Below are 16,988 nucleotides of genomic sequence, written 5' to 3' on the forward strand. Positions count from 1 at the left end.
ATTGAGTGCAAACCCCATAACCTTCCTTTCCTCATGTCAGGAAGCAATCACTAGTTCTTAGAACTAGCCACCCACGAGAGCAAGCCCAAGGGTTTCCCTTTTCACAGTGCCACTAATCTGAGACACTGCCAACGACTTTAGTTACTGAAGCACTTACCTTTCAACTTTCCCTCTTACTCCTCACTTACATTCTGCCTCAGGTAGAGTGCCATTTCCTTCAGTGCAATTTGGTTGCACTGCCTTTTAGTGTTGTTCCCTGGAACACACCGGCACCCCAGTGCCACCAAGACAAAGTACTAACCTATAAGCCACTGTAACTGTACCTGAAATACAGAATGCCAACAATAGTGTATCCACCCATAAGGACCTTAGCTCCTTCAGGATCACCTCCCCAATACAAGCGTATCCGTCCATAAGGATCACTATTCCTTCAGGATTTCTCAATTCGTGTGACATTCGCACGACACACCCTACCGCAGTGCCACCTTATTGAAAAGGTGCCACACCACTGAAGTGCACCAAATTACGGGACACTTCCTCACTGTCACAGACGATTTCCCCAAGTATGTCCAGTCAACCCAATTACATGCCCTTACCACCAGAAACATGGCAGCAGAAAATTACAAAGCCTTCATGGATCTGGGGAAGGAGGCCGGTCTCATGGGATCAGACCTCACCAAGTGGGCCAAGGAACAGCTTGGCCAAGCAAGAGAAGGAAGAAAGACTGGAACGGTGGAATTATAAAGCCGAACAGAGGAGGTATGAAGAAGAAAGAGAGAAACAGAGGAGACAGCATGAATTAGCCCTCAAGGAAAGTGAGCAAGCTCTCAAGGCAAGCGAGCTGGCTCTTAAGGAAAAGGAGCTTGAGCTGGAGAAGGCTCGAAAAGAAAGTGCTGAAGCTATGGCAATCCAACAAGCCTCCAACCCCACACCCGCTGCACCCAATACTTCGCTCTCAAGCGTTAATTCCTTAATCCCTAAGTGGACTGATGAAGAGCCAGAAGCATGGTTGGAGGAGATAGAGGTGCTCTTTTAAAATTACAACACCACCAAGACAGAGAGGTCCTTAGTGCTTGCCAAGCACATGGAAGGAAAAGCTAAGGCAGCCCTCTGTTCACTGGAGAAGAGTCAAAGAGGTGACATCCTTGAAGTTCATAGGGTTATCACAAAAGCCTATGAAATAACCCCGGAGGAATGACGACAATGGTTCCGAGGTCTTGCCAAGGCAGTTGGCTGGTCCTTGACAGAATGGGCCTGTCACAAAACCCAGTCTGCTACACGCTGGTTTGACTCCCTGTCGTGCAATACCTTCGAGGACATATTCAATCTGACCACGCTGGAGGATCTTTTCCAATGTGTGCCGGGGCCCCTTGCTGTGTATCTGAGTAATAAACAGCCCACCATGCTTGTGGAAGCATGCAGTATGGCCGATTCCTAGGAAACATACAACCAGTCCCACAGCACATCTCACCACCGCATAGTACCACCCAGGTGCCTCTCAGGCTCAACTCACCCAAAGAACTGACTGCCTAGTAAGCCTACTTGCACCAACTGTAAGAAGTTCAGGTATGCTGAAGCTGATTGCCGCTACAAGTTGGGCAACAATAGGCAACCTACTACCAACCATCAAAACACCTCCCCCTCTACATCTACTCAACCTTCTCCACTGACCGTCACCATAGGGAAATCAGCCCATTCAAAGGGACCCTGCCAAGACTGTGGAACTCCAGGGCACTATACTGCCGGATATCCTGGTTGCCCAAAGCATCTCCCCTCTGACAAGACATGTCTCATCCTGAGTGGGTCTGGACTCAGTCCGTCTCAGTGGCACCCCTGGATGGCTCTGGCTTACCAGTGAACCTGCTGGCTACAGTAGACACTGGCTCAGATATTAGCCTGATTGATCAGGCCCAAGTGCCAGCCAGTGCCACTGTTGATGAGCAGACCAGGTGGACGATGACTTGGATAGAGGAGCAAACCAAGACCACTCCCACAGTTGAACTTCAGGTAACCACCCCTTGGGGCTCACAACCTCACCGCCTTGGCGTGGTGAATAAAATCAGGCACAGAGTGGAGTTCCTGTTGGGATGAGACCTCCTCTGGGGATGTCCTTCCCCAATGCCACTCTGTTGCCTAGCTATCTCCATCAGGGAGGCCACTCCAAAACCACCTGACCGGGACAAAGCCCCTGTGACAGGCGTGCTACCATCAGCCCAACCTTCTGCTCACCAAAGTGTTCGACGGAAGAGGCACTCTCCGTGCAACTCCAGGCCAAGTCCTTGATCCTCACAAAAGGACAGCCACCCAAAACTTCCTCCCCCTCCATGAAGGGAAATCGCCAGGTACTGCTGCAAGACCTATAATGTAACAGGGCACTCAGCAAATTGGGCAAGATGCCCTAGCAAGCAGAATGCAGCAGACACCACACCCAGAACATTTCAAGAGGCTCTGCCCTCCACCCAAGACAGGAATCTCTGTCTCCCATTACCTCAGGTACACCCAGGGGTTTTGCACCCCCAGTCCCTCATCAGCCACACCTGACTCCAACTCTCTGCCAGTGCCACTTGAGAGCACTGAGCAGTATCAAGCTCCAAATATTTCGGACGTAGCACCTCCTCTACCCTTAACCTCTGTGCCTGGTCCCAAGTTAGTGCCAGTGCCAGATCAAAATCATGTCACAGATCCTCCTACAGGAGATCCTCCAAAACTCACTGAATTGGTCATTGCAAATTGTGAGCCTCCGACCCCTGATGTTTCTTCTTCTCAATCATTCTCATCTGCTGAGAATGAAACTCTGGCAAACTTTAACGTTACACCTTCTCCGGTCGACCAGAACTGTCCAGCCGAGACGCAGACACTGGTTGTACCCTTATGACAGTTGTCGCAGGTTAGGCTCTGCTATAGTAAGTAAGTTAGCAAAACTAGTACCCCTCAAAGGCAGTTAGGTAGGTCCATTTAGTTAGATACAGTGCAAAGGCACAACTTATTTAGGGAAGCTAACTGCCTAGACAGGACGAATGACTTACTTAGCCGAGGCCTTCATGCCCGAAATGGATTAAATGCCTTTTCAAATGGGGGAGCTCTTATACATTTCAATTCGTCCCCTTTAGCCTGTTAGATAGAAAGTCAAATTTAACAGCAGCTGAGAAGATGCCATGACAGGGAAGGGAACTGAGGTAGGCCCACCCACAAAGATCACCTGATTTGGGGTAAACAATACCATTCCTTAGCCCTCACCATTGAATGTTTTGGGGGGTTAGATAGTTGTTAAGCACAAAGGGCGAATTAGGGAAGTAAGGGGGCTGCTCTCCTTATCTTTAAGAGTCTTAACCTTAAGATCTATTTCCCTTTGAACTTTGTTCTAGTGGAAATTGCATTTCAGTCGACCAATGACTTGTGCCCGCTGCTGTAAACAACCTATGAGACGCTTCACGCCCACACAGACCTCAGAGGACTCCTTTCCTCTCAAGGGACCAGATCCACAAACCGTGAGAGCAGCCCCATTCCTTTGTATGCTGGCATTGTGAACTTCTGCAACTGCAATTCTTCTGCTGCAAGCGAGCTCCCTGCATAAAGGCAGTAAGAACCTGTTATGCAGCCCCTCTGAAAGTCTGTGTCCCTGCCTAGAACAAATCCCTAGCATAGACGTCTAACTGCCATCCTGCCAAGTGCCAGAGTCTTCTGATTAGCAGTCTGGGAACACTGGCAGTTCACACAACCTCCCCCGGCCTTGGTACCCAAGAGCGTTATCAACAAAAGCATACAACGAGTAGCAACCTTTACAGCCAATTATGTGTTAAACTATTTCAGGGCCGTAGCCTTTTTATAATAAGCAATTTGCAATGCATTGTCTAATTTTATTGCACATTGTATGAGCTTGCTTGCTGCATCGTCAGCCTTTTCATCTTAATTTCCTGATTGCTTCATTTGTAAATAAATTCAGTTTGAAGTAACTAACTGGTTAATTTCCCCCCCAACCATGGCGACCTCCAATTCTCTGTTCGCTTAGATATGATATCAAGGTAAGTCAGTTTATCCATTCCATTTATGGCTTACATTCTCGGTGTTTTGCGTTGGCTTTCAAGGTAGTTAATCAAAATAATCAAACACCATTCTTCCAACCATTTAGAATGAATGTAATATGTATATAATATATATATATATATATATATATATATATATATATATATATATATATATATATATATATATATATATATATATATATATATATATATATATATATATATATATATATATATATATATATATATATCTATATATATATATATATATATATATATATATATATATATATATATATATATATATATATATATATATATATATATATATATATATATATATATTTATCTATATATTTATATATATATATATATATATATATATATATATATATATATATATATATATATATATATATATATATATATGTCATTCTAATAGCCAATGTATGTACATTTATATATATGTATATATGTGTATATATACATATAAATATACACATATACACATATATATATATATATATATATATATATATATATATATATATATATATATATATATATATATATATATATATATATATATATATATATATATATATATATATATATATATATATATATATATATATATATATATATATATATATATATATATATATATATATATATATATATATATATATATATATATATATATATATATATATATATATATATATATATATATATATATATATATATATATATATATATATATATATATATATATATATATACATATATATATATATATATATATATATATATATATATATATATATATATATATTTATATATATATATATATCTATATATATATATATACACAGTATATATTTTTATCACTGTAGTGTTTTTATAACAAAAGTTCATTAATATACGCTATTAATGTTTTCTCCATAACTTATAAAAATAGTATATGTTACATATAAAAAATATTACGCCATATGCTATCAGTACGAAATTTTTTTCGCAATAAATTATAAAAATAAATGCTCTATTGAGGTTAGGCCAGGACATGGTATTCTAGGAAAGGTTTGTTCCCATCGTTTTACACTTACCCTAAAGTTTTCTTCATAACCTATAAATGTATATGCTATCAATATAAATTTTCTACATAATCTATATACGCTGCCACTGCAAATGTTTTCCGTTCAGACTTTGTAGAGGCAAATAAACAAACAACTGCGAGGATAAAGTGGACAAACGCTGAACAACCAAGCCTACACAAGTCACGAGTCAGACGACAATTTACTGCAGTAAAGTCATGTTTTGTTTTCTTATATAAATTTAATTATTATAAGGTAATTTTTCGGAAGACCCCAGCCAGCCATTTCGCAAGGTTCCAGCTAGCCATTTTTGCATGAAAAACCATTTTGGGTTTTGGATACAAAAATGGCTAGGAAATGATAGGGCACTAAAAGAACCTAAAAATACTAACCTAACGTAACGTTGGGATGTTCACTGGTTACAATTTTGCCGTATTAACTACGAAGTCGGGTGAGGGCCAGGTATTGTCTTACCTTATTTGATTGATTATTTTTCTCTGTTATTAAGCATTTGCAAAGGTTATGTATTGAGAAGAAATTTTTTGTGCTGATGTGTTTTACCCAAGAAAACTATGAATTATAAAGCGGGAGGTGGCTGGAGTCTTCCGAAAAATAACCAATTATTATTATATTATGAAAATTAGTAATCACTAATTAGAATATCACAAAAACAGGAAAACAGATCCCTTACTTAGATATGGGCGTTCTGGTGTTGTTGCTATCCCAGGCGAGACCATTCCCGTTTGCTTTCGTCCCTCTCTTGTAACAAACTTACGAGACGCAATCATTCAAATTTCTTCCGCATAAGGGTGGTACTTCTCTTGCTTATGGCAATGGAACTGCGTGAATGCACTACACGGTGAGAAAATCCGAAAAGGAAATGCGTCACTAAACACTGGGATACCGCTTGAACCAGAACCACACACAAATCGAGGTCGTTTATTGGCAAAACCCGACGTTCTGTTTGGAACTGTTACCTACTTATATAATTTCATATTTCCGAAAATACGCAGTAAAAATATGTGAAGAAATATAAAATATTATATGTAGCCTATACTAGTTAGCATCGTACATCTGTGATAACGAGTTCAAAATATCGAGATACATAGATATATATTTACTTTTTTTTTATTTTGTTTGATATTTTTTTTACAGAACTAACAAGCTCTTATCGTAGAAAATGGGTAGTTTTAGTAGGATACTAAAGTAAATTTCTCACTTTTTACTATACAGAACTGGCAAGTCAAACAGACATTGTACGACAATTTGTTGAACAATGTCGCTCACAGGGCGATATCGAGATACATAGATACATATTTACTCTGATATTATATTTTTTGAGAGAAAGAACCAGTTTTTATCGTAGACAAGTGTATTTTAGTAGGAAAGTAAAGTATATTTCTTACTTCCACCTAAAAATTCATGCAGAAAATTTGCGATAATTTTTCGCTCAATGCCGCTCAAGTGCCGGTAAATGCGGTAAAAAAAAAAAAAAAAACTTCAAAACATTTTTTTTTTAGCAATGATATTTCAGGGCAAGTTTATTTAGACATACACCAGTCCAATTTTGTAAATAACTAAAAATCAATAATTCCTCGAAATTCGGCGATCTGCGCCCCCTTGAAACACAAGAAAGATAAAAGTTGGAATCAATTACGAAATATATTAGGGGTGCTAAGTAGTGAAAGGGCAGTTCTTTGTTGGAGAAATAATGGATAAAGATTTGGAAATGAGTTGCAGGCAGAAAGGATGAAGGTTATTTTGTGAACAAATTTTACATTTTATAAATGTTGTATATAAAAGAAAAATAATATCAGTTATTTATTTTCAATATTAGTTTTGAAATAAATTATCTTGGAAGTATTAATGTTAGTGCTGTAAGTCGTATTATGGTATTACAAGCAACTGATCCTAATTCTACGAAAGTTGTTCACCATGTAACTAATTCTGATCAATTTTATCAACCCTTCAGTATTTTCTTCATGGAATAAAAGTTTCATATTCATGTTTACTTCAAATAAACATGTAATATATCTGTGAAAAGTCTGATACAAATTCAGTTTTAGAAATTACCATATACATTTAAAAATATATAAAAGGAGTTTTCTAACATCGTAATCCTCGTTGAATCTACTCAAAATTTCACTGTTATCATTGTAGCCCCGAGGAAAAGCAGAGAGTACTAACCGCAGTGAAATGAATCATGGTGATCTTTACCTTACAGTTATATCCCTTACCCCTTTACAAGACGACTGACGGCAATACAGGTATGCAGTGATAAGCATGCAGCCTATACACTATAAAGAAGTGTAGTTTTGTCCTTTAGGAATTCTAGAGAAAATTCTTTTCTAGATTTTGGACTTATATGTGAAAATGAAAGTAATGAACATAACACACACAAAGGTACTTCTTTGCGTATAATCATATCAACTGCTAGTTCATGTCAGGATTTCAGATGGGTCTTCAGTAATTTTGTTTCGATTATTATTATTATTATTATTATTATTATTATTATTATTATTATTATTATTATTATTATTATTATTATTAATATTATTATTATTATCAATCTTCCATAAAACAAACAAAGCCATTTGTGAATAAGAGTAAATTGAAGATAATATAACAAACTAATATATATATATATATATATATATATATATATATATATATATATATATATATATATATATATATATATATATATATATACATATATACATATATATATATATATATATATATATATATATATATATATATATATATATATATATATATGTGTGTGTGTGTGTGTGTGTGTGTGTGTGTGTGCGCTTATAAACAATACGTCATCAAGATTGTTATTACGTTTTCTTCCAAAGTTACATGAAACATCATTGGAAATACTGCACGAAGGACAACTCCACTCTTCAACACTGAGAAGGGCAGGGAAAATTGATGGCTCCAGAATCATCAGATCTGGGCTTGAGGAGCTTATATCTTGAACTCAAACACTTAGGATCCTTGCAGGTTAATGATAAAATTGGTGCTGTTGATGAAGAGAGCTAAGGTATCAGAAATCCGAGATTTTAGCATAAACAATCGTATTAGGACATTTTCGCAAAGTATTTATTAATATAGCACTGATCCATATAATACTTCACAACCGATCATTTGCTCATTAAAGTAAATTTTTATAAACTTCAGAAATACGTCATTTAGCAACAGGAACCATATAAAAGACTTCAATCTAAATGTAAATTTTAGGTTATCTAAATGGAGGAGTGACTGGTTTGGTGCAAAAGTTGGTCTGAGGCAAAGGTGCTAAATTTCTTCATGGCTGGTTAAGACTTAGTAGTTCTTTTGTGAGCTGCAGAATGGTTGGTGCTTGCACATGGTGAAGACACAGCTATTAACTGTAAAGGTTAGAAAATATTTACAACAGAAGATATTTGAAAGTAAATCAGACCAAGAGAAAAGTTATGGGACCAAATAGAAACCAGGAATATGGAACGGCAGAGTTTAATATGCATAGTAGAGGAATAGAAGTGGCTGACTATCAGAAGAAGTTAGAGGTAAACATAATGGCTTCTGAAAGAAGAGATGAGCCACAGAATTTGTGAAGCAAATGAAGTAGCAAGGCGCGCACAAAAGTTTAGGCAGGGATTAAAAGCACGCCTTCCTTTATGGACGTTAAATTTGGGTGGTGGACAAGAATGAAAGAACAGAGATGAAGTTGGGCAACTGGGAGAGAATATGAACATACACACAAGTGAGAGAAAAAGAAATAGCACACTTGAGTGAATGGATCGGAGTGCTTTAGACGGTTCACTCAAGGAGAACAATCTGCAATACTTACAATGATAAGAAAAGGAGTAAAGAAAACCCCCTAAACTGATGACCAAATGTGGAGGAAGAGGTATGCTTAAAGCAATAAGAACTCTGCATGAAGTCATAGTCTTTTGCATTGGCCTTTCATCTTACTTACTAAAGGCAAAGCATCATTATTTGCATTTGTCACAAAAGTTTGTTACTCACCATTTAAAAATTGTTCAGTAACTTCTCTCTCTCTCTCTTTCTCCTCTTTGTTCTCACATTTAGCAGTTATTATGGCAATTTTTGTCCTAAAATATTAAACATATTACACCGCCACGCTGGTCTTCCGATCTCTGAAGTAGGCAAAGCCGTTTGCGGTCCGTAGAACAATGGATAGCTACCGATGAGTACTAAAAATCTTGTCTCTCAGCCATTGAAGCATTTTTTTTTTTTTTTGTTTTGCGGGAGGGGAGGGGAGGGGCGGTCATTGATGATTAATGAATGCCACAAGCAACAATACTAAGAAACGCATCCCAAAAAATCAGATAGAACTATTGATAACATGAGTCACAATGATTTTTCGATTTAGATCAAATAAATTCTAACCAGCTCAACATAAGGAAAATGGAACCATGAAAAATCATTTTCTAAACTGAATGTTAAGCGCCATATTTAGTACATAAAAGTCTCAATCGAAGGGAAAATCTACCCAGTGTTAGAAGAATAAGCTGTTTCGAACCTGAGCAAGGACACAAAAAATACTTTCAAGTTTCCAAACTATAGTTGATGACGTAGGCACCATAGTAGAATTTCATTCTGCAAGTTTCACTTGATGACCAAAACTCATTTCTATCTGGCCTTTCAAAATCCTTCAGTCTTGGCATGGAGAGAGAGAGAGAGAGAGAGAGAGAGAGAGAGAGAGAGAGAGAGAGAGAGAGAGAGAGAGAGAGAGTTTCAATGAGTGTCCCGAAACTCATTGAGACTGCATTATTATAGTTAATAAAGGATATTAATATAAATCTAAGCCAAGGTCTGTACGCTCTTGACCCGTTCTCCACAAGATGTCTGAAGGAGAGCTGGAAGAGAAACTAAATGATATTGATATTTCATGTTAATATCCGTTTCCCCTCCTGGGGTTTATCCAGTTACCTGAGATAATCCCAGGCAGCTATTCCTAACCTAAAGAACTATCCCAAAAAGTTGCCACCTTTGTATGCGTTAAAATGGTTATAACTTGACTGACATTTTTAAAATCCGAATTTTCCTTGTAATTTTTTGTTGCATTGTATGCAGGTTGCTTAAAAATGGCTTAGAATAAAGGCAAAATATTTTGCACGCCATTGTCTCACTTTCGTTATGGTCATACACTCGGTTGACATTTTATATCCCGTTGTTTTCGTGAGAGAAATTTTACGTGCGAGCGCGAGCGCACATACGTGCACATACATACATCCACAGACATACAGACACACACATACATATCATATATAAAAATATTATATATATATATATATATATATATATATATATATATATATATATATATATATATATATATATATATATATATATATATATATATATATATATATATATATATATATATGCAAAAGAGAGAGAGATGTTAGAAAGTAACATACAAAGTTTCCATTTACCAGTTCTAAAATTTCTCACCACCTAACATATACATGCATACATACATTGTGTATATATATATATATATATATATATATATATATATATATATATATATATATATATATATATATATATATATATATATATATATATATATGTGTGTGTGTGTGTGTGTGTGTGTGTGTGTGTGTGTGTAATTACTACTTATTCCTACTTTACTCTTCCCCCATGTTTCGTCATATAAAAAAAATTTCCTGCGTATAAGGAAGACCTATAATTCGCGCATTTGCGGCACAGTTTCTACAGGTTGTTCAACTCAAACTGTATTCAATTCAGCATAAAGGAAAACTTTCCTAAAGTAAGAAATTTGTCTGCCGGCCGTCGTATATTTCACAGCAATTTGCTTGTCAGTAGCTGAGATATTTTCATTTACTGTTACTTACACAGACTAAGAATTCTTTGTGGTATTTTGGATGTCTCTGTGAGGAAACGGAATTTAGTGAAGAACTGGAACTAGACAAGCACTAAATAGGTATGAGACAGTTTGGTCGAAAAAACAAAGTATGTTTTTTAGGATGTCGTCACCTGAACCTTTTTATTATTGTTATTACAAATGCGTGCACTCGAATGATACTATTTATAGTCACAAGAAGATAAAAAAAAAAAAAAGCGGAACTCATCATTCATGTCATTTCCTTTGATTGTTCTCCTAGGTTATGGCAGTGACGTCAAGCCGGCAGATAATTATTAGCCAAAGCGTAAAGAAAGGCATAAGTTGCATATGGAAATATCTTTAGCGTATGAGTAAATTGTCTTAAGGTATAACCATCCAAACACTACTGCGTAATAAATATGAGGGCTTGGTAATCCAACAGCAGCATTTCTAACTTTTTTTTGCTCTTAAAGTGATTAGTTTGCACAAGATTACCTTTTGCCTGCCACAAGAGGTTTCTCTCGCTTTTTCTGTTTCTATATTACCACTATGGACATGCATGCGTGAGTGGTACGAAAATTTTATGTATATTTACCTTATTTTTTTTTTATTCAGTTAACGAATAAAAGAATTACAAGGATTTATAAAAAACTATCCTGATATTTTAGAAATACGACCTATCAGTTTAGAGATAATTTTTGTCATGGAATTTTCCTGATAATATTTCTTTTTGCAGTAGGACTATGAGGGTACTTTCTCTACTGAGTACCACTTTCTTTACATGCCGCACCTCAACTGGAAGTTTTTATTAAACATATATTACAAACTTATCTGAAAATGCGAAAAGGAACTGCTAACAGATAGCAATAGCAACAAAAACATCAGGAACTCTGTAAAAATAATAGCAATAATATCAAAATAAAAGAAAGTCACCCAGACTTGTCGGCAGGCACCCACATGAAGTATTTTTCTCTGATTGTTATCCATGTAGGACTGATAAAAAAGAAATTCTCAAATACAAAGGCAACATGCATAACAATTTATTAGAAATATATTAGACCCTTGAAGATTACTGTCCTTGTGCCTTTCCATAATTTCAAGTAGAATGTTTGAAGTAAATCAAGAGTGGAGAAAGAGAAAAAAAAATTATTTTCTTTTTACTGCCAATAATGTTGCCAAAAAATGGGTGATTTTCTATGTTGTAATTTCAGCTAATATCATAGGCCATGAAGGTATAGCACCTTGCATTAGGCAGCGAAAAAATATGTGATCTTCCTTGAACTATTTAGAAAATATATCGGTTTTCTGAGCTAACTCCCTCAATAACACTTCGTCATGAAGATTTGGATTGAAACAAAGAAACGTATATTTTAGAGCAAAGGTCAACAAGGGTGAATGTAGAAAACATTAAAGTGAAGGAACTAAAACCCCAACTGAGGAAGTAGCAACATTTTAAATTAGAGTAACGGAAGTCAGAAGTATATTTGATAACTTGGAAGCGATACCAAGATAGATCGAGCTAATAAGGATTATTTTTCTTTAGGTACTAATGTTTTGCATCTACTGAAGCAGTGTGACCACGATGTGGGCCTGTGGAGAGAGTATCGAGGAACCAAAGCCCTTGATGCGACTCCAAAGAGTCGACTAACAATAGGTTGTCTTGAACATAGACAGAGGCACAGTGAATTTTGACGGAGTCTCAAATCGTTCCCATTAGTTCAACACCCCCTCTCCCACTCCAGCTACATCACATCCACCCCCTAACCCCCACCAATCACTCCTGTATGCGCGCGCGCGCGAGCTATTTTAAAAGAGGGCGGGCACATTAAAACATGCTAGGAACTTTCACAATGAAATCTTGAGCGATGCACTCCATTTAATAATTCCGACTACCCAGTGGTCATAATGGTCGTAATAGAAGATAAACTGCCGTAACTGTTTTCAAAGATGTCTATTTTGGTCTTGTAATTACAGGTCAAGTTAACATAATACAGTATAGGAAACCAATAGTCTGTCAGTTAAAGTACCTAACTATAAAGAAGCAAAATCTACAAAGTGTCATAAACTTAAGTAGGGATTTTCATTTGTTTGAAAACCCATTAATATTTCTTCCTATGTGCATTTCTAATCCGGACAAAGCAATAAGGTTAAAAAATCAGTGTTTTCATATGTTTTTAAGAGCATTACGGGTATGTAGCCCTGAATATATTGATGAGGAAATAGATAAGATTAGGAATGCAGGCAAGAAATTGAAATATCCTGACAGTGTATTAAACAGTGCATTTGAAGCGGCAAAAAAGACTATGTATCAAAACCAAAAAGGACCTTACAACACAAAAAATTTGCTTGTACTACCTTATAATAATAATGTGAAAGATATCCCCCCATCTTCTTAAGAATTTTGGTGTTAATGTCGCATGTAAGAACAATAAAACAATTAAAAATGTACTTATCAAGAACTCCCCTGACAATACTAAAGGGTGTGTACAGTATATAAAATTCCATGCAAATCTTGTGACAACTTTTATATCGACCAAACGGGGAAAGCACTGGAAAAAAGAATTGAACAGCATAAGAAATGTGTGAGATATGCACAGGGGAACAGTAGTATTTTTGTACATGTTAGTGGGAACAATCATGCTATCAACTGGGAAGGGGCAAAAAGGATTGTATATTTTAATAATGTACTGGGAAGGAATATCATTGAATCTGGCTTTATAAAAGAAAGTTACAACCATAATATGAATATCAGTCAAGGGATGTATAAACTTGATCGTTAATATCAAAAGAAATTTGTAAATTGTTTAAATTTTAAGGCAGGCAGTAGAGATTTATGAAAATAGGATTATCATATTTGTAAACACAGTACAGGGGCAGTAATGCTAATGAGTTTATAAACTCCGCCTCCCTGACACCTGTCAGGTGTGGATCTGAGGTTGCCTATCGTCGGTATGTTTATCAGTATTGTCCCTTGAGAGTATATTGTGGTTTTCAGCCAAATGAGTTATGAAGGCCACTCCTACCTCGACACTGGCCTGTGGGTGGATATGCAGTCTCTAACGGTTGTGAATGTTCGTCAGTACTGTTCCTGTAGTATATATATTTGTGACTTCTTATACTCTGTATCAGTCCTTCATCAGTGGCTTGGAAATAAAGTCGAAACTGGTCAGGACCTGTGGTAAAGCGTGATAAATGAATCACGTATGAAAGTGATAATAATCATATATATATATATATATATATATATATATATATATATATATATATATATATATATATATATATATATATATATATATATATATATATATATATATATATATATATATATATATATATATATATATATATATATATATATATATATATATATATATATATATATATATATATATATATATATATATATATATATATATATATATATATATTGTAACAAGGGAAACTTTTCACGCCATCTCATCCTCCTTAGAGATAATAATATTTAAAGTAAAATATTCTATCTTTGCATTCATTCCATAACACAAGTATACCTTAGTTTAACCAGACCACTGAGCTGGTTAACAGCTCTCCTAGGGCTAGCCAGAAGGATTAGACTTATTTTACGTGGCTAAGAACCAATTGGTTACCTAGCAATGGGACCTACAGTTTATTGGGGAATCCGAACCACATTATACCGAGAAATGAATTTCTATCACCAGAAATAAATTCCTCTAATTCTTCATTGGCTGGCCGGAGATTCGAACGCGGGCCCTGTAGAGTGCTAGCTGAAAACAGTACCGACCAGTCCAACAAGGAACTTATTCCATAACATAAAAACTAGAGGCAAAATTCGCCCCTACAGACCACTCTTACCACTCCCCTTGAGGGTTATCCTGTTAATCTTCCCTTGTTCTTTTGACTGCGAGACCTTGGTTTGCATATGCTTGCCCAGGAGAAAGTTCAACCCCACCCAAGGGCAACCAGTGCTGGCAGAACGGCAGGGCAACCGACATGTGCTAGGCGCCATGTTTAAAGAGCCAAGCCACGCTGACTTTGTGCTGCCAGGGAGAACTGTGCAAGATACGCGGTCAGGCCAGTCATGAACGCCATCTACCTGGATGCCCAGGCGTAATCCTCAAACATTGTAAAAGGCTCCCGCAAGGACAAGACGAGAGAGAGACTCCCAGAACACTGACCGACTCAGACGAAGTGAGAAGCTTTTCTCTCTCTATTGTATAACATGACTGTTGTTGTTCCTCAAGTAATCCTTTGTCATGATTCTATTCATTTCCTCCCCTGCTGGCACCTCAAGGACAAGGAGTCCATCTCCTCTTCGAATTTATTTCATTTCCTTTTCTGAGTGCGAGACCTGTATTGCTTATTGTTTGTGTTGCTCATGCCTTAAGTATAGTTGGTAAAGTGAAGTTCAGTAATTGTGTAATTCAGTGTTGTGGAGATCGAGTTGCTAGGTACCTTCTGTACACACCTCGATCCCCTACCAAGTGCCGCTTTGCATCTACAAAACCATGTGCATTCTCAGTTGCAGATAGGAGTCAGTTAGGTGTGGATCTGTTCTTTACTTCGTGTGCACAGTGGTGTTCCTCAACTGTATTTGTCCCAAACGTAGCGGGCTCCCTTGTGTTCACTTCAAGGTTCTCATTCCTTTGTTTACTGCATTATCTAAGTTACCTGACAGGACCCTGTCCCCAGTCCCCATTTTATGTTTCTTCATTCTTCAGATATACGAGTATGTTCTTATTTGTAAATACAATTATTTAAGTTAAACCTAAGAGCTTACCTAATCATTCCCCATTCTGAAGAGGGCCTTCTGCCATAATATGTTGTATGATTCTTACCTAACTTCAGGTCATGGCCAGATTTGCATTTATCCCCAGGTAAGTTGCGCACACCCTCAGTAAAAATCACGTGGTTATGCAGATGCGATGCGACACTTGGTAGGGGATCGAGGGTGTGAAGGTACCTAGCAACTCGATCTCCACAACACTGAATTACACAATTACTTTACTTCACTTTTTACTATATACTATATATATATATATATATATATATATATATATATATATATATATATATATATATATATATATATATATATATATATATATATGTGTGTGTGTGTGTGTGTGTGTGTGTATGTATATATATATATGTGTGTATGTATGTATGTATGTATGTATGTATGTGTATATATATATATATATATATATATATATATATATATATATATATATATATATATATATATATATATATATATATATATATATATATATATATATATATATATATATATATATATATATATATATATATATATATATATATATATATATATATATATATATATAATGATAAAAAGAGAAAATAACATTCTTAATTGAGGTTATCTCTATATATTTCTTTCAAAATAAAAATATGAAAGGAAAAGATTCAATGATATATATATATATATATATATATATATATATATATATATATATATATATATATATATATATATATATATATATATATATATATATATATATTCTTGATCATTCATTTCATTCCGATATGTAGCCGTCAAGAATGCCAGCAATATACTTTCCTGAGTTTACATACAGTATTAAGGACAAGCAACTCTCCCCTCTGTGCTGTATTATCGGATTTCTCTTTGCAATTTACTGATGTTCTCTGAACTAAACATCAGCTTATGTATTATGGCAGCGAAGGTTTTGGTTGTGACAAAGGATGTTCAATATATTTACGGTTCATTGATGTAAGGTTGCGAAGCTCGACGAATACCATACTTTTATTGGTGTAGATGTTCCTTACTAACTATTATACCCTTGACACTCCTAGTCGGTTCCAAGTTTTGCTAAAATATAAAAGATTTTAGAGATAAGAGGCCAAATACACGAATTTTCTGCGAATGAAGTTTGCTATAAATTGTAAATAATAAGTTCAAATGAAAGAAAATCATGTCATTATTATCTCATTTTTTCAATATTCGCCATA

At 35.6% G+C, this 16,988-nt stretch overlaps 1 protein-coding gene across 1 annotated transcript in view; it reads left to right on the forward strand.

Annotated features, from left to right (window-relative positions):
• The first annotated feature begins 2,410 nt into the window (after positions 1 to 2,410).
• LOC136828983 (uncharacterized) overlaps positions 2,411 to 16,988 on the forward strand; it is a 16,509-nt gene continuing 1,931 nt past the window's right edge. The window contains exons 1-3 of the mRNA XM_067087381.1: positions 2,411 to 2,860; positions 3,366 to 3,488; positions 15,837 to 15,865. Coding sequence (XP_066943482.1) covers positions 2,411 to 2,860; positions 3,366 to 3,488; positions 15,837 to 15,865 — 602 coding nt within the window. The remainder of the gene's footprint in view (positions 2,861 to 3,365; positions 3,489 to 15,836; positions 15,866 to 16,988) is intronic.

This window comes from Macrobrachium rosenbergii, chromosome 43 (assembly GCF_040412425.1).
Source record: "Macrobrachium rosenbergii isolate ZJJX-2024 chromosome 43, ASM4041242v1, whole genome shotgun sequence".
Classification (NCBI taxonomy): Eukaryota; Metazoa; Arthropoda; class Malacostraca; order Decapoda; family Palaemonidae; genus Macrobrachium; species Macrobrachium rosenbergii.